This window comes from Entelurus aequoreus, linkage group LG09 (assembly GCF_033978785.1).
Source record: "Entelurus aequoreus isolate RoL-2023_Sb linkage group LG09, RoL_Eaeq_v1.1, whole genome shotgun sequence".
Taxonomy (NCBI): Eukaryota; Metazoa; Chordata; class Actinopteri; order Syngnathiformes; family Syngnathidae; genus Entelurus; species Entelurus aequoreus.
The window spans coordinates 19,513,796-19,532,145 of NC_084739.1; the positions used below are offsets into that span (position 1 = coordinate 19,513,796).

At 41.7% G+C, this 18,350-nt stretch overlaps 1 protein-coding gene and 1 long non-coding RNA gene across 2 annotated transcripts in view; both read left to right on the forward strand.

Moving 5' to 3' along the window:
* The window catches only part of prim2 (DNA primase subunit 2), a 58,103-nt gene extending 53,173 nt beyond the window's left edge, over window positions 1–4,930 (forward strand). Inside the window, exon 14 of the mRNA XM_062057654.1 lies at window positions 3,741–4,930. Within this exon, the coding sequence (XP_061913638.1) occupies window positions 3,741–3,986 (246 nt within the window). The 3' untranslated portion in view covers window positions 3,987–4,930. The remainder of the gene's footprint in view (window positions 1–3,740) is intronic.
* Window positions 1–18,350, forward strand: part of LOC133657233 (uncharacterized) — a 972,718-nt gene that overhangs the window by 887,590 nt on the left and 66,778 nt on the right. The gene's annotated exons all lie outside the window — the stretch shown is intronic.

Consider the following 18,350-nt stretch of genomic DNA (forward strand, 5'->3'; position numbering starts at 1 on the left):
TATTCACTTTTTTAACCCACAAAGAAGGAGAGCAGATATATATTTGCAAGGCCATTTTCGAGAAGGATATTTAAAGAGATACTAGATCTTGTGAGACGAGGTCAGCCGACCCCGGAACTAGCTAAGCTGTCCCGGCGGTGAGATGGTTTGCCCGCCAATCAACCAACTGCGAGCGGATACCAGTGACTTATACAGTGTCGGATGGGTGCTACAAATTGTGAGTTTTATTTTTTCACCTTTAATATGTTTTTTACAATTTTGGTTTTGACAGTACCACGTATGATATGTTTTAACTGATGATGTGGGTTTATTGATTTTTAAATGCATCGAAAAATATCCCGTTTTGAGGTGATTCAATGCCCAGTAGTGCGGAAATGTGTTTCTGTGTAGTGTTTCTCCAAACTATGGTCACGTGGCAACATCAATTATGGTATTTTGCAAGGTATTTATTGAAGTCGGACTAAGTGGGACATCACTGAAAGCCTATGTGGGGTACACATGTTCCGCCACTGAAAAAAATTACGGTGTATCAATCAATCAAAGTTTATTTATATAGCCCTTAATCACAAGTGTCTCAAAGGTCTGCTCAAGCCACAACGACATCCTCGGCTCAGATCCCACATCAGGGCAAGAGAAAAACTTAACCCAATGGGACTTACTGACTTTGGACAGCTAGCGAGTCATCTGTTGTCACCTAATAACCTCTCCACGAAGGAGAGGGGGGCAGAACAGAAAAGAGACGGCAGATCAACTGGTCTAAAAGGGGGGTCTATTTACAGGCTAGTGTGTACAAATTAGTTTTAAAATAGTACTTAAATCCTTCTACTGAGGTAGCATCTCTAACGGTTAACGGGAGGGCCTTCCAGAGTACTGGAGCCCGAATAGAAAACGCTCTATATCCCGCAGACTTTTTTTGGGCTCTGGGAATCACTAATAAGTCGGAGTTCTTAGAACGCAGATTTCTTGCCGGGACATATGGTACAATACAATCAGCAAGGTAGGCTGGAGCTAGACCGTATAGTATTTTATACGTAAGTAGTAAAACCTTAAAGTCACATCTTAAGTGCACAGGAAGCCAGTGCAGGTGAGCCAGTATAGGCCTAATATGATCAAACTTTCTTGTGTAGTTGCTCAGCATTAAAACATGCACACAGTGACTTCCTGTTCACTGCAAAGTAAGCTTCAAAATAAATGCATGGTTGTATGCTCACACAGCAATTAACAAAATGCAACCATTTATAGGGCCACAACGAATTGTCGATTATTTCGATTTGACAAAAGCCTTTATTTGTATTTTGTTGCTTTAATGATACCTTAAAAGACTACCATTGACATTGTGTCCGCAAGACTGCAAAAACATGTATGTAGCATTCACTGCCGCAGCCCTACACTCGTGTTAGCACAGTTTAGGGATGTTTAATTGAACGTTACAGTAAGCCTTATGATGGCATTGTGTTTATATGTATGAGTGCACATGTGTACCTTGTAGTGTTGTCCCGACACCAATTTTTTGGTACCGGTACCAAAATTATTTTGATACTTTTCGGTACTTTTCTAAATAAAGTGGACCACAAAAAATTTAATTTTTGGCTTCATTTTAACAAAAAATCTTATGGTACATTAAACATATGTTTCTTATTGCAAGTCTGTCCTTAAATAAAATAGTGAACATACAATTTGTTGCCATGGAGACGAGCATTAGTGATTTAGAAGTAGCTAAAACACTGCCGACCAACTGTGGATGGATGTTAGCTTTTCAGAGGCGGTATAGTACCGAATATGATTCATTAGTATCGCGGTACCCTAATACCCTACAATGTGTGTGTGAATGGGTAAATGTGGAAATACTGTCAAAGCGCTTTGAGTACCTTGAAGGTAGAAAAGCGCTATACAAGTACAACCCATTTATCATTTATAACTCTAGTACCTTGTTTGAGTGTTCAATGAAATTGTGATATTTAAGACTGTGGAGGGAGAGTGTGGTCAGAGTGTGGCTAGGGGCGGGGCATGTGCGGGACGGCGAGACACAGCTGGCAGGTGATTAGATTACACAGGTGGTTCGTGGTGATCTAATCATCTGTTGTCTTTAACAGTGAGCGGCCAGCGGAGGAGAGAGGTGGGAGAGTCTGGAGAGAAAAGACATCTGAAAAGATTGTTTTTGGCATTACATGTACATTAAAAACTCTGTTAAAACGGCACGCCTGGCACCTGTGACGTGGTATCCGTGGAACGGGTAGGGAACGACTTCCACATCTGTTTTTTATTTTTATTTTATTTTATTTTTTGCCGTTTTAACAGAGTTTTTAATGAACATGTAATGCCAAGAACAATCTTTTCAGATGTCTTTTCTCTCCAGACTCTCCCACCTCTCTCCTCCGCTGGCCGCTCACTGTTAAAGACAACAGATGATTAGACCACCACGTACCACCTGTGAAATCTAATCACCTGCCAGCTGTGTCTCGCCGTCCAGCACATGCCCCGCTCTCAACACCATTGACAGAGGCAGTGACCTTTGCTCCTGCAAGCGCGCTGATCACACTCTCCCTCCACAAAGACATTTTATATTGCTCCGAAATTGTTTCTGTGCTACTCACTTTTTCATTTAATAGCACCGGTGCTACTAGAACGGGGATCGGCAACCCGCGGCTCTAGAGCCGCATGCGGCTCTTTAGCGCCGCCCTAGTGGCTCTCTGGAGCTTTTTCAAAAATGTGTGAAAAATGGAAAAAGATGACGGGAAAAAAAATATTTTGGGTTTTAATATGGTTTCTGTAGGAGGACAAACATGACACAAACCTCCCTAATTGTTATAAAGTACACTGTTTATATTAAACATGCTTCACTGATTAGAGTATTTGGCGAGCGCCGTTTTGTCCTACTAATTTTGGCGGTCCTTGAACTCACCGTATTTTGTTTACATATATAACTTTCTCCGACTTCCTAGGACGTGTTTTATGCCACTTCTTTTTCTGTCTCATATTGTCCACCAAACTTTTAATGTTGTGCGTGAATGCACAAAGGTGAGTTTTGTTGATGTTATTGACTTGTGTGGAGTGCTAATCAGGCATATTTGGTCACTGCATGACTACAAGCTAATCGATGCTAACATGCTATTTAGGCTAGCTATATGTACATATTGCATCATTATGCCTCATTTGTACGTATATTTGAGGTCATTTAGTTTCCTTTAAGTCCTCTTAATTAAATTCATATCTCATGACACACTATCTGTATGTAATATGGCTTTTAATTTTTTGCGGCTCCAGACAGATTTGTTTTTTGTATTTTTGCTCCAATATGGCTCTTTCAACATTTTGGGTTGCCGACCCCTGTACTAGAAGAAAAGCTAAGCATAAAGCCCTGTTGAAAGCAATATTTGTGGAAAAAACAAGAATGGGAAGACAGGAGGACAAAAAACAGAATTTCCTGGCAATAACGGGAAGGTTGGCAAATGCTTCACACACTCCTAAAGTTTGTGTCAAGTGAGCACTGCTCCTACACCCTGCCTCAGTCTGTGCAAGGAGGAGGAGGAGGAGGAGGAAGGACACAGCACCAGCGCAGACAGACTGAGCTGACAGACTTCCGCGTCAAGACATTAAGGATTACATAAATTGATATTGCGGTATTGTCTCAAATATTTCTAAAATATACAAGTGTAATTCAAAATACCGGTTTTCCGCCCAGCCTTACAAGCCAGTGTGGCGCACAGTCGCTTGACCTGCATTTACTTTGTCATTCGAAGGTGGAGGACGTCAACTTCTCTCTCAGTCACCCCAACCAGTACTTTGTGGAGAGCCAGAAGGTTTTGGGGGGAGGCAAAGACATCAAGCGAGAGATGGACACCTCGCAGAGGTCACAGGGCAACAACAACTCCGCGGCCAGAAACTCTGCTGCTATCAGGGAAAAGACTGTGGCGGCGAACACAAACGCATCGCAGGATTCGGCGGAGATGACGGAAGATCTGGACTCGTACTTTCATGATGCTTGAGTTACTATTTTACTTTTTTTGTGTAGAAATAAAACGCCATATTTTTAAAGTAGCCATCCGTCAGTGTAAAGTTGACTTCATGGTGCTTTGGTAAAAGTTTTCTGGTGATCTCTCCAATTTCCCAGCTGCCTCAGTAACGATATCATTGTATTCGCTGGCAGGAGCGTTGATGAATGGTGGCAGGAGGTTGCATTGAAATAAACAATTCCCCCCACGTGTATTATGCTGCCTGCCCCTGGAATATTGCTTCGGTGTGCACAATGTCTTCCTAGCATACGTGGTGCTGCTCGCTAACTTTTTTTCCTTTCCTTTCCTCGCTTAATAGTTTGTGACAAATGGTGGCTGTCTGAAAGCCAAGAACCTTTAGTCCTGCCGGAGTAAAGCTTTGTCCATGTGTGCCGCCTTGGCAAAGCAGCCTAATCTTGCCCTTTCAGGACATACACTTTTTGGACGCTTATCTGGACTCGTTGCATTTTTTTGAACACCATTATTACTTGAGATCCAATTAGACTCAGCCCCTAGTTGTATGAATACAAATCTGCTTTGTTGCCTTGAATGGTTGAGTGAGGCTTTCTGTAGTGAAATGATTAATTTAGGGAATAATTTAATCATCTCTGATGTAACATTCAAAATCATGTGACTTTTCTGTGCCAAGACCAGAAGTCCTCGCTGTCTACGCTTTTACCGCCAGACCATTCTGCACAAACTGTAGCTTCTGTTGGTTTAATAGCCAAGCATGGTGCTTAACGTGGGGGATTTGTGGCTAGCTGCTGCTGTCAGCAAAACATTGGTGTTATTTGTGGGTCGCACATGACTTTGCTTGTAGAAAAAAGATGCCATTTGATCTTCTCAGAAAGGATTTGCAATTATTAGCCATGACCTTCTTCATTGGCACTGTTACTCCGAGGTGTGGGCCGGCCAGTTTTGCAAAATGCTGACATTTTGCATCTAATACTGTACTTGGTAAATTAAGGTGGGAATTAAAAAAAAACTGCCTTGGCACCAAAAAGTGATTTTCTACTGGATTTCTTAAAGCTCAGACACCTCAAAGATAAAATAATCACATTTATTGTATAGCAGTTCCATTTGTCTATAGTAGATCTTGTTGTGTGGTTGAGGTGGATTGTGATCTTTTCTGCTAGAAAGTCCTGTACAAATATGACTTATTGGAGCACCACTACCCATGCGATTTGAGCTAATGTTAATGTGCAATTTAGAAACGACAGCAGCAATTTGAAATACAAAAGTAAAGTTGGCACGTGTAAATCGTAAATAAAAACAAAATACAATGATTTGCAAATCCTTTTCAACATATATTCAATTGAATAGACCGCAAAGACAAGATACTTAACGTTCAAACTGAAAAACGTACTTTTTTGCAAATATTAACTCATTTGGAATTTGATGGCTGCAACATGTTTCAAAAAAGCTGGCACAAGTGACAAAAAAGACTGAGAAAGTTGAGGAATGCGCATCAAACACTTATTTGGAACATCCCACAGGGGAACAGGCTAATTGGGAACAGGTAGGTGCCATGATTGGATATAAAAGCAGCTTCCATGAAAGGCTCAATCATTCACAAACAAGAATGGGGCGAGGGTCACCACTTTGTGAACAAATGTGTGAGCAAATTGTCGAACAGTTTAAGAACAACATTTCTCAACGAGCTATTGCAAAGAATTGATCTACGGTCCGTAATATCATCAAAAGGTTCAGAGAATCTTGAGAAATCACTGCACGTAAGCGATGATATTACGGACCTTCGATCCCTCTACTATGCAAAGCGAAAGCCATTTATCAACAACACCCAGAAACTCTGCCGGCTTCGCTGGGCCCGAGCTCATCTAATATGGACTGATGAAAAGTGTTCTGTGGTTTGACGAGTCCACATTTCAAATTGTTTTTGGAAACTGTGGATGTCTTGTCCTCGGGAACAAAGAGGAAAAGAACCATCCGGATTGTTATAGGCGCAGAGTTCCAAATCAAGCATCTGTGATGGTTTGGTGGAGTATTAGTTCCCAAGGTATGGGTAATTTACACATCTGTGAAGGCACCATTAATGCTGAAAGGTAGATACATGTTTTGGAGCAACATATGTTGCCATCCAAGCAACGTTATCTTATTTCAGCAAGACAATGCCAAGCCGCGTGTTACAACAGCCTGGCTTCATAGTAAAAGAGCGCGGGTACTAGACTGGCCTGCCTGTTGTCCAGACCTGTCTCCCATTGAAAATGTGTGGCGCATTAAGAAGCGTCAAATACCACAACGGAGACCCCGGACTGTTCAACAACTTAAGCTGTACATCAAGCAAGAATGGGAAAGAATTCCACCTGAAAAGCTTCAAAAATTGGTCTCCTCAGTTCCCAAACGTTTACTGAGTGTTGTTCAAAGGAAAGGCCATGTAACACAGTGGTAAAAATGCCCCTGTGCCAACTTTTTTGCAATGTTTTGCTGCCATTAAATTCTAAGTTAATGATTATTTGCAAAAAAAATTAAGTTTCTCAGTTCGAACATTAAATATCTTGTCTTTGCAGTCTTAGTTTGAGGATACATGGAAAAGGAATTGCAAAACATTGTTTTTATTTACGAATTATTCAATGTGCCAACTTCACTGGTTTGGGAGTTTGTATATATATATATATATATATATATATATATATATATATATATATATATATATATATATATATATATATATATATATATATATGTATATATATATATATATATATATATATATATATACATATATATATATATATATATATATACATATATATATATATATATATATATATACGTATATATATATATATATATACATATATATATATATATATATATATATATATGTATATATATATATATATATATATATATATATATATATATATATACATATATATATATATATACGTATATATATATATATATATATATATATATATATATATATATATATACATATATATATATATATATATATATATATATATACGTATATATATATATATATATATATATATATATATATATATATATATATATATATATATATATATATATATATATATATATATATATATATATATATATATATATACGTATATACACACACATACATACATACACTGTAAAATAAAAACATCCATCCATCAATTTCTAGTATAAAGCAAAATAACATGTTGCTCAGTCGCCAGAATATCACCGTAAAACTTGTATTGGTTTCTATACCGAATTACTGTAAAATGGAAAAACAAAAACATGATACAACAGGTATTTTTACAGTAGAATTCTATGGACTGCAAGCTGCCAATTTTTCTGACTCTTTTATTTTTAGAATTTTTTACAATATAGCAGTGGAAACACCCAAAGTGTCAGCAATAGTTTGTGTTAATCCTGATAGTGTTACCAAGGATCTTCTGATCAATGTAGTACTTTTGTGTTCTTCCTGCACACACAAAGTCACCTTGGTGGAACAAAAGCTTTTACAGCCCTTTGAGACACTTGTGATTTAGGGCAATATAAATAAACATTGATTGATTGATACTCTGACGCTGTTCTGTTTTACGCTATTACCGGTTTTAAAACAGCCTCAGCAGCTTGCAGAAGTCACAGCAGATAAACACATCTTCCACAGAACAATACTCACATTTTTTTTTATTTTTATCAAAGACATGCAAGGAAATTGCACACGGTTGTAAACAAGCAATCACATTTTACATTTGCACAATTTACTTTTAGAACATGCAGCTGCTCCCAGGCAGAGCAGATATGTGTTTGTGGCTAGTAAAATTGTTTCCGGATAGCGGAAAATCATTTTTCTTTAAAGAAATTTGGTCAGAAAAATGTTTAAAACTTTAAAAATATATGTGTTGTTGTTTTTTATGAAAGCCATTTGGACACCATGGTTTGGTACCGTATTAGTTCTACAAACCCCGTTTCCATATGAGTTGGGAAATTGTGTTAGATGTAAATATAAACTGAATACAATGATTTGCAAATCATTTTCAACCCATATTCAGTTGAATATGCTACAAAGACAACATATTTGATGTTCAAACTGATAAACTTTTTTTTTTTTGTGCAAATAATCATTAACTTTAGAAGTTGTTGCCAGCACCACGTGACAAAGAAGTTGGGAAAGGTGGCAATAAATACTGATAAAGTTGAGGAATGCTCATCAAACACTTATTTGGAACATCCCACAGGTGAACAGGCAAATTGGGAACAGGTGGGTGCCATGATTGGGTATAAAAGTAGATTCCATGAAATGCTCAGTCATTCACAAACAAGGATGGGGCGAGGGTCACCACTTTGTCAACAAATGCGTGAGCAAATTGTTGAACAGTTTAAGAAAAACCTTTCTCAACCAGCTATTGCAAGGAATTTAGGGATTTCACCATCTATGGTCCGTAATATCATCAAAGGGTTCAGAGAATCTGGAGAAATCACTGCACGTAAGCAGCTAAGCCCGTGACCTTCGATCCCTCAGGCTGTACTGCATGAACAAGCAACATCAGTGTGTAAAGGATATCACCGCATGGGCTCAGGAACACTTCAGAAACCCACTGTCAGTAACTACAGTTGGTCGCTACATCTGTAAGTGCAAGTTAAAACTCTCCTATGCAAGGTGAAAACCGTTTATCAACAACACCCAGAAACGCCGTCGGCTTCGCTGGGCCTGCAGCTCATCTAAGATGGACTGATACAAAGTGGAAAAGTGTTCTGTAGTCTGACGAGTCCACATTTCAAATTGTTTTTGGAAACTGTGGACGTCGTGTCCTCCGGACCAAAGAGGAAAAGAACCATCCGGATTGTTATAGGCGCAAAGTTGAAAAGCCAGCATCTGTGATGGTATGGGGGTGTATTAGTGCCCAAGACATGGGTAACTTACACATCTGTGAAGGCGCCATTAATGCTGAAAGGTACATACAGGTTTTGGAGCAACATATGTTGCCATCCAAGCAACGTTACCATGGACGCCCCTGCTTATTTCAGCAAGACAATGCCAAGCCACGTGTTACATCAACGTGGCTTCATAGTAAAAGAGTGCGGGTACTAGACTGGCCTGCCTGTAGTCCAGACCTGTCTCCCATTGAAAATGTGTGGCGCATTATGAAGCCTAAAATACCACAACGGAGACCCTCGGACTGTTGAACAACTTAAGCTGTACATCAAGCAAGAATGGGAAATAATTCCACCTTAGAAGCTTAAAAAATGTGTCTCCTCAGTTCCCAAACGTTTATTGAGTGTTGTTAAAAGGAAAGGCCAAGTAACACAGTGGTGAACATGCCCTTTCCCAACTACTTTGGCACGTGTTGCAGCCATGAAATTCTAAGTTAATTATTATTTGCAAAAAAAAAAAAAGTTTATGAGTTTGAACATCAAATATGTTGTCTTTGTAGCATATTCAACAGAATATGAGTTGAAAAGGATTTGCAAATCATTGTATTCCGTTTATATTTACATTTAACACAATTTCCCCGACTCATATGGAAACGGGGTTTTTATATGTGTATTCGGATTATATATATATATATATATATATATATATATATATATATATATATATATATATATATATATATATATATATATACACACTACCGTTCAAAAGTTTGGGGTCACATTGAAATGTCCTTATTTTTGAAGGAAAAGCACTTTAAACTAGTCTTAACTTTAAAGAAATACACTCTATACATTGCTAATGTGGTAAATGACTATTCTAGCTGCAAATGTCTGGTTTTTGGTGCAATATCTACATAGGTGTATAGAGGCCCATTTCCAGCAACTATCACTCCAGTGTTCTAATGGTACAATGTGTTTGCTCATTGGCTCAGAAGGCTAATTGATGATTAGAAAACCCTTGTGCAATCATGTTCACACATGTGAAAACAGTTGAGCTCGTTACAGAAGCTACAAAACTGACCTTCCTTTGAGCAGATTGAGTTTCTGGAGCATCACATTTGTGGGGTCAATTAAATGCTCAAAATGGCCAGAAAAAGAGAACTTTCATCCGAAACTCGACAGTCTATTCTTGTTCTTAGAAATTAAGGCTATTCCACAAAATTGTTTGGGTGACCCCAAACTTTTGAGCGGTAGTGTATATATATATATATATATATATATATATATATATATATATATATATATATATATATATATATATATATATATAATCCATTCATGAATGAGTATATCCGTTCTATGTTTTTGGACCTTACTACTTGCCGTAGTTTTGAAGCAATGCATGATGGGAATTTGGATGCTGTGTGTCAGTGTATTAACGTGCCGGCTGGAATAAACACACGCTTAGAAATAGCTCCGTGCCTGCCTACTTTATGGGTTATATATAAACCTATGGATAACGGAGACATATATAATAGTCTCCTTTTCAGGTGAGAGAGGACGCTAAAGGCAGTGCCTTTAAGGCACGCCCCCAATATTGTTGTCCGGGTGGAAATCGGGAGAAACTCGGGAGAATAGTTGCCCTGGGAGATTTTTGGGAGGGGCACTGAAATTCGGGAGTCTCCCGGGAAAATCAGGAGGGTTGGCAAGTATTAGTATGGTCAAAGACCATTCCAAGATATTTGAATTTTTCTACGATATCAAGGCTCTCTCCATTAACCACTACAGACGGTTGATCGCCCTCGGCTGACCTCTCTTCTTTTTAGAACATTTAGAGCAGGGGTCACCAACCTTTTTGAAAGCAAGAGCTACTTCTTGGGTAGTGATTAATGCGAAGGGCTACCAGTTTGATACACACTTTAATAAATTGCCAGAAATAGCCCATTTGCTCAATTTACCTTTAACTCTATGTTATTATTCATAATTAATGATATTTACACTTAATTGAACGGTTTAAAAGAGGAGAAAACACGAAAAAAATTACAATTTAATTTTAAAACATAGTTTATCTTCAATTTCGACTCTTTAAAATTCAAAATTCAACCGAAAAAAAGAAGAGAAAAACTAGCTAATTGGAATCTTTTTGAAAAAATTTAAAAAATAATTCATGGAACATCATTAGTAATTTTTCCTGATTAAGATTAATTTTATAATTTTGATGACATGTTTTAAATAGGTTAAAATCCAATCTACACTTTGTTAGAATATATAACAAATTGGACCAAGCCATATTTCTAACAGAGACAAATCATTATTTCTTCTAGATTTTTCAGAACAAAAATTTTAAAAGAAATTCAAAAGACTTTGAAATAAGATTTAAATTTGATTCTACAGATTTTCTAGATTTGCCAGAATATTTTTTTTAATTTTTAATCATAATAAGTTTGAAGGAATATTTCACAAATATTCTTCGTCGAAAAAACAGAAGCTAAAATGAAGAATTAAATTAAAATGTATTTATTATTCTTTACAATAAAAAAAATAAATTTACTTGAGCATTGATTTAAATTGTCAGGAAAGAAGAGGAAGGAATTTAAAAGGTAAAAAGGTATATGTGTTTTTTCTCTAAAATTGTCTTTCTGAAAGTTATAAGAAGCAAAGTAAAAAAATTAATGAATTTATTTAAACAAGTGAAGACCAAGTCTTTAAAATATTTTCTTGGATTTTCAAACTCTATTTGAGTTTTGTCTCTCTTAGAATCAAAAATGTCGAGCAAAGCGAGACCAGCTTGCTAGTAAATAAATCAAATTTAAAAAATAGAGACAGCTCACTGGTAAGTGCTGCTATTTGAGCTATTTTTAGAACAGACCAGCGGGCTACCCATCTGGTCCTTACGGGCTACCTGGTGCCCGCGGGCACCGCGTTGGTGACCCCTGATTTAGAGTGTTAGTCCTCATATCATCTTCACAGTCTGTATCGCTGCTCAAAGTTACTTCAACCTCGTCTTCAGCCTCACTATTTGACAGTGGAGCTAAGATGTTGTCTGCTTGTGGTTTCTCTTCATCATATTCAACATTTGTTTATGATTGTTTTTTTTTTTAGCAGTACAGTAGTTCAAAATCCTTCTTACTTCCTCTCAAAGCAAACCCACTTGCCAATGCATAAGTGTGTGTTTGTGCTGGGGGTGTTCATGCAGTAGTGGCATCAGAATGCTTGTGATGCCTGCTTCCCTGCGGGCCTTGTTGGGCAGACAGAGCTCGCCGATGCGTCACGAGATGACACGAGAGTTAGCGGTGGCAACAGACGGGAGATAAGATTGCCTGAGGGGGTAACCGTTGTTGAGAACCATTTTCTGGATTTCCCTTTTGACGTCGATAGATGGATGAGCTGCTGCTTAGAGCCGTGTACCAGATTTGCCACCCGGGGATTGATGGATCCAAAACGGAAGTTTTCCTCCCGGTTTGCAGGTTCGACGTCCTCCTTGAGGTTGACAAGTTCTCACAGAGACGGAAGGGCACTTTGTCTCGTTCCGTCTTTTTCCTTTGCAGTCTACCTTTTCACTCGTACCCTTAAGGATGGTTACACTAGCGCAGGAGCAGCCTTCATGTTGGTCCCGTTAGTCGGTGTCATGGAAGAACAAAAAAAATGGTTCTTCCAGGTGGAGGTTCACTAATGATCTGATGCTCAACTCAACATGTACAGCAAGAGACAAGAAGCAGTGTTTTGAGTCAGTAGATAATAATACCCACTGTTAAACAAGCTGTTAATAATGTACCAATGATTGTCACACACACACTAGGTGTGGCGAAATTATTTTCTGCATTTGACCCATCACCCTTGTTCACCCCCTGGGAGGTGAGGGGAGCAGTGGGCAGCAGCGGTCGCCGCGCCCGGGAATCATTTTTGGTGATTTAACCCCCAATTCCAACCCTTGATGCTGAGTGCCAAGCAGGGACGTAATGGGTCCCATTTTTATAGTCTTTGGTATGACTCGGCCGGGGTTTGAACTCACAACCTATCGATCTCAGGGCGGACACTCTACTCGAAATACTGTCACTTGATTGAATTTTTTATTTTTATTTATTTTTTTTAGGTTTTCTTAGTTGTTGGGTTTGAGCCAAATTACATAACCAACTGCCATGTAAGAACAGCAAAATGTATGTATTTTAATTTTTTGCCCCTTAGAATAACTTTCTATTGACTCCAACAATCCATTTTTACTTTTGTTGTTTTAAAAAAATGATGAATTATGACCTAATTACTCGGCCTGGGCCGATAATAGATTTTGCGAGATGATATATCAACCCACAAATGATTGCCGGTAAACAATATTATTGCAGCATTATTTTTTAAACCCAATTATGCACTAATCCATCCATCCATCCATTTTCTACCGCTTATCCGTTTTGGGGTAGCGAATATTTCAAGTAATTTTTTAAGAACACCATTCACTTTTCTTTTTACAATTGTAATTGGAAGGTCAATAACTTTTAATTATCATAAAATAGGTAAACAAGTGAAGTGAATTAATTAACTCATATTATGTTCTGCAGCTGAGATAGGCTCTAGCTCCCCCCCGCGACCCCAAAAAGGGACAAGCGGTAGAAAATGGATGGATGGATATTATGTTGTACATATGGTGAATGTTTAAGTAAATAATGGTTGAGCCCATAATAAATTAAGGAGCCTTAGTTTGACATGCGTATGTGAACTCTCTCACGAGAAGAGGCTATAGAATTGGGGGTTGAATCAACAAAATGATTCCCGAGCGCGGCCACCACTGCTGCTCACTGCTCCCCTCATCTCCCAGGCGGTGGAACAAGGGAATGGGTCAAATGCAGAGAGTAATTTCACCACACCTAGTGTGTGACTATCAGTTGTACTTAACTTTTAAATTCAGACTTCGGAATGCAAAAGTGATAGCTCTATCCTGGAGGAGAGACTCCATGTCTATCTTCACGCCAACATTTAAGTTACAACATACAGAGGTTGTTTTCTGGTCACTTATACATGAACATCTCCTTACATGGTCAGGTTGTACTCTCCTGAATTAACACACACCCAGTCAGAGAAAGAAAGAATATAAAACTGTGGTTCGGCTCATCCAAGTTAGGAGAGACACATTTTCTTGACCTGACCCCCAGGAACTGCAGTCCTGTATAATGACGCTTGCTTGTAATGAAGCAACTTTTGGTTCAGTAAAGCGTCTCCGACTGCCGTGTCACCCAAGACCAGAAATACACATCACAAGCAATGAAGTCTCTGTTAGAAAATATTGCACTTCAGTAAATATTGAACATCTTGATGTGCATATCTTTCACCAGTTGAGTTGGGTGTTTTGTTTTGTCGTCTTTATGTCACTTTTTAACAAATTTGACTGTGTTGACGGGCCCATCTTGCTCGCTTAGTTTGAAGCCCAATTATTCCCACGCAGGACATTTGGCTTTCCAACCATATTTTTTCCTCCTAATGTTTGTTGCTTCAAAAATTGGTCTCCTCAGTTCCCAAACGTTTACCGATTGTTGTTAAAAGGAAAGGCCATGTAACACAGTGGTAAAAATGCCCCTGTGCGAACTTTTTTGCAATGTGTTACTGCCATTAAATTCTAAGTTAATCATTATTTGCAAAAAAAAAAATTACGTTTCTCAGTTCGAACATTAAATATCTTCTTTGCAGTCTATTCAATTGAATATAGGTTGAAAAGGATTTGCAAATCATTGTATTCTGTTTTTATTTACGATTTACACAACATGCCAACTTCACTGGTTTTGGGTTTTGTACATATATATATATATATATATACTCCTCTCTGAGCTGCCACCTTACCGTGGTAGAGGAGTTTGCGTGTCCCAATGATCCTAGGAGCTACGTTGTCCGGGGGCTTCCATGCCCCCTGGTAGGGTCTTCCAAGACAAACAGGTCCTAGGTGAGGGATCAGACAAAGAGCAGCTCAAAGACTTCTATGGAAAGGAAACAACAAGGATTCAGATTTCCCTCGCCCGGACGCGGGTCACCGGGGCCCCCCTCTGGAGCCAGGCCCGGAGTTGGGGCACGATGGCGAGCGCCTGGTGGCCGGGCCTGTCCCCATGGAAGGGCTGGATGGACCGTGAAAAAGCCATCAATCTGTCAATCCTTTCCGTGTCCGGGCCAGGTAAGGTTCCCCGTGTTGGGTCAAATTAAGCCGCAGGCTCCACTCCTGGTGGTGCCCTTCCGTCAATTCCTTTAAGTTTCAGCTTAAAGCACAGCCCGAAGAGGCAATGTGGGTCCCCCCTCCAATGGGCTCACCACTCATGGGAGGGGCCATAGAGGTTGGGTGCATTGTGAGCTGGGCGGCAGCCGAAGGCAGGGCACTTGGCGGTCCGATCCTCGGCTACATAAGCTAGCTCTTGGGACGTGGAACGTCACCTCGCTGGGGGGGAAGGAGCCTGAGCTTGTGCGCGAGGTAGAGAAGTTCCGGCTGGATATAGTCGGATTCACCTCGACGCACAGCAAGGGCTCTGGAACCAGTTCTCTCGAGAGGGGATGGACTCTCTTCCACACTGGCGTTGCACGCAGTGAGAGGCGACGAGCTGGGGTAGCAATTCTTGTTTGCCCCCCGACTCAAAGCCTGCACGTTGGAGTTCAACCCGGTGGACGAGAGGGTAGCCTCCCTCCGCCTTCGGGTGGGGGGACGGGTCCTGACTGTTGTTTGTGCTTACGCACCAAACAGCAGTTCAGAGTACCCACCCTTTTTGGATACACTCGAGGGAGTACTGGAAAGTGCTCCCCCGGGTGATTCCCTTGTCCTACTGGGTGACTTCAACGCTCATGTTGGCAACGACAGTGAAACCTGGAGAGGTGTGATTGGGAAGAATGGCCGCCAGGATCAGAACCCGAGTGGTGTTTTGTTATTGAACTTTTGTGCTCGTCACAGATTGTCCATAACAAACGCCATGTTCAAGCATAAGGGTGTCCATATGTGCACTTGGCACCAGGACACCCTAGGCCGCAGTTCCATGATCGACTTTGTAGTTGTGTCATCGGATTTGCGGCCTCATGTTTTGGACACTCGGGTGAAGAGAGGGGCGGAGCTTTCTACCGATCACCACCTGGTGGTGAGTTGGCTGCGATGGTGGGGGAGGATGCCGGACAGACCTGGCAGGCCCAAACGCATTGTGAGGGTCTGCTGGGAACGTCTGGCAGAGTCTCCTGTCAGAGAGAGTTTCAATTACCACCTCCGGAAGAACTTTGAACATGTCACGGGGGAGGTGCTGGACATTGAGTCCGAGTGGACCATGTTCCGCACCTCTATTGTCGAGGCGGCTGATTGGAGCTGTGGCCGCAAGGTAGTTGGTGCCTGTCGTGGCGGTAATTCTAGAACCCGTTGGTGGACACCGGCGGTGAGGGATGCCGTAGAGCTGAAGAAGGAGTCCTATCAGGTTCTTTTGGCTCATGGGACTCCGGAGGCTGCAGACAGGTACCGACAGGCCAAGCGGTGTGCGGCTTCAGCGGTCGTTGAGGCAAAAACTCGGACATGGGAGGAGTTCGGCGAGGCCATGGAAAACGACTTCCGGACGGCTTCGAAGCGATTCTGGACCACCATCCGCCGCCTCAGGAAGGGGAAGCAGTGCACTGTCAACACCGTGTATGGTGCGGATGGTGTTCTGCTGACCTCGACTGCGGATGTTGTGGATCGGTGGAGGGAATACTTCGAAGACCTCCTCAATCCCACCGACACGGTGGGATTGAGGAGGAAGCAGTGCCTGGGGAATCTGTGGTGGGCTCTCTTATTTCTGGGGCTGAGGTTGCTGAGGTAGTTAAAAAGCTCCTCGGTGGAAAGGCCCCGGGGGTGGATGAGAACCGCCTTAAGGCTCTGGATGCTGTGGGGCTGTCTTGGTTGACAAGACTCTGCAGCATCGCGTGGACATCGGGGGCGGTACCTCTGGATTGGCAGACCGGGGTGGTGGTTCCTCTCTTTAAGAAGGGGAACCGGAGGGTGTGTTCCAACTATCGTGGGATCACACTCCTCAGCCTTCCCGGTAAGGTCTATTCGGGTGTACTGGAGAGGAGGCTACGCCGGATAGTCGAACCTCGGATTCAGGAGGAACAGTGTGGTTTTCGTCCTGGTCGTGGAACTGTGGACCAGCTCTATACTCTCGACAGGGTCCTTGAGGCTGCATGGGAGTTTGCCCAACCAGTCTACATGTGCTTTGTGGACTTGGAGAAGGCATTCGACCGTGTCCCTCGGGAGGTCCTGTGGGGAGTGCTCAGAGAGTATGGGGTATCGGACTGTCTGATTGTGGCTGTCCGCTCCCTGTACGATCAGTGTCAGAGCTTGGTCCGCATTGCTGGCAGTAAGTCGGACACGTTTCCAGTGAGGGTTGGACTCCGCCAAGGCTGCCCTTTGTCACCGATTCTGTTCATAACTTTTATGGACAGAATTTCTAGGCGCAGTCAAGGCGTTGAGGGGATCTGGTTTGGTGGCTGCAGGATTAGGTCTCTGCTTTTTGCAGATGATGTGGTCCTGATGGCTTCATCTGGCCAGGATCTTCAGCTCTCACTGGATCGGTTCGCAGCCGAGTGTGAAGCGACTGGGATGAGAATCAGCACCTCCGAGTCCGAGTCCATGGTTCTTGCCTGGAAAAGGGTGGAGTGCCATCTCCGGGTTGGGGAGGAGACCCTGCCCCAAGTGGAGGAGTTCAAGTACCTCGGAGTCTTGTTCACGACTGAGGGAAAAGTGGATCGTGAGATCGACAGGCGAATCGGTGCGGCGTCTTCAGTAATGCGGACGCTGTATCGGTCCGTTGTGGTGAAGAAGGAGCTGAGCCGGAAGGCAAAGCTCTCAATTTACCGGTCGATCTACGTTCCCATCCTCACCTATGGTCATGAGCTTTGGGTCATGACCGAAAGGACAAGATCACGGGTACAGGCGGCCGAAATGAGATAGGGTGAGAAGCTCTGCTATCCGGGGGGAGCTCAAAGTAAAGCCACTGCTCCTCCACATCGAGAGGAGCCAGATGAGATGGTTCGGGCATCTGGTCAGGATGCCACCCGAACGCCTCCCTCGGGAGGTGTTTAGGGCACGTCCAACCGGTAGGAGGCCACGGGGAAGACCCAGGACACGTTGGGAAGACTATGTCTCCCGGCTGGCCTGGGAACGCCTCGGGATCCCCCGGGAGGAGCTGGACGAAGTAGCTGGGGAGAGGAAAGTCTGGGCTTCCCTGCTTAGGCTGCTGCCCCCGCGACCCGACCTCGGATAAGCGGAAGAAGATGGATGGATGGATGGATGGATATATATATATATATATATATATATATATATATATATATATAATGGTTTACTTTGCATACAGTCGGCTTTTGGTCCCCTGCCAAATTTTTTTTAGCCCAATATAGCCCCCCAGTCAAGACGTTTGGACTGGTATTGTCTGTCGTAACATGACTGCAATTTGTCACTTGCTTCGAGACAGCAGTGAGTGAACAGCCTGAACAACATACTTGTTCCCTTGTATTGACCTTTTATTCAATATAATT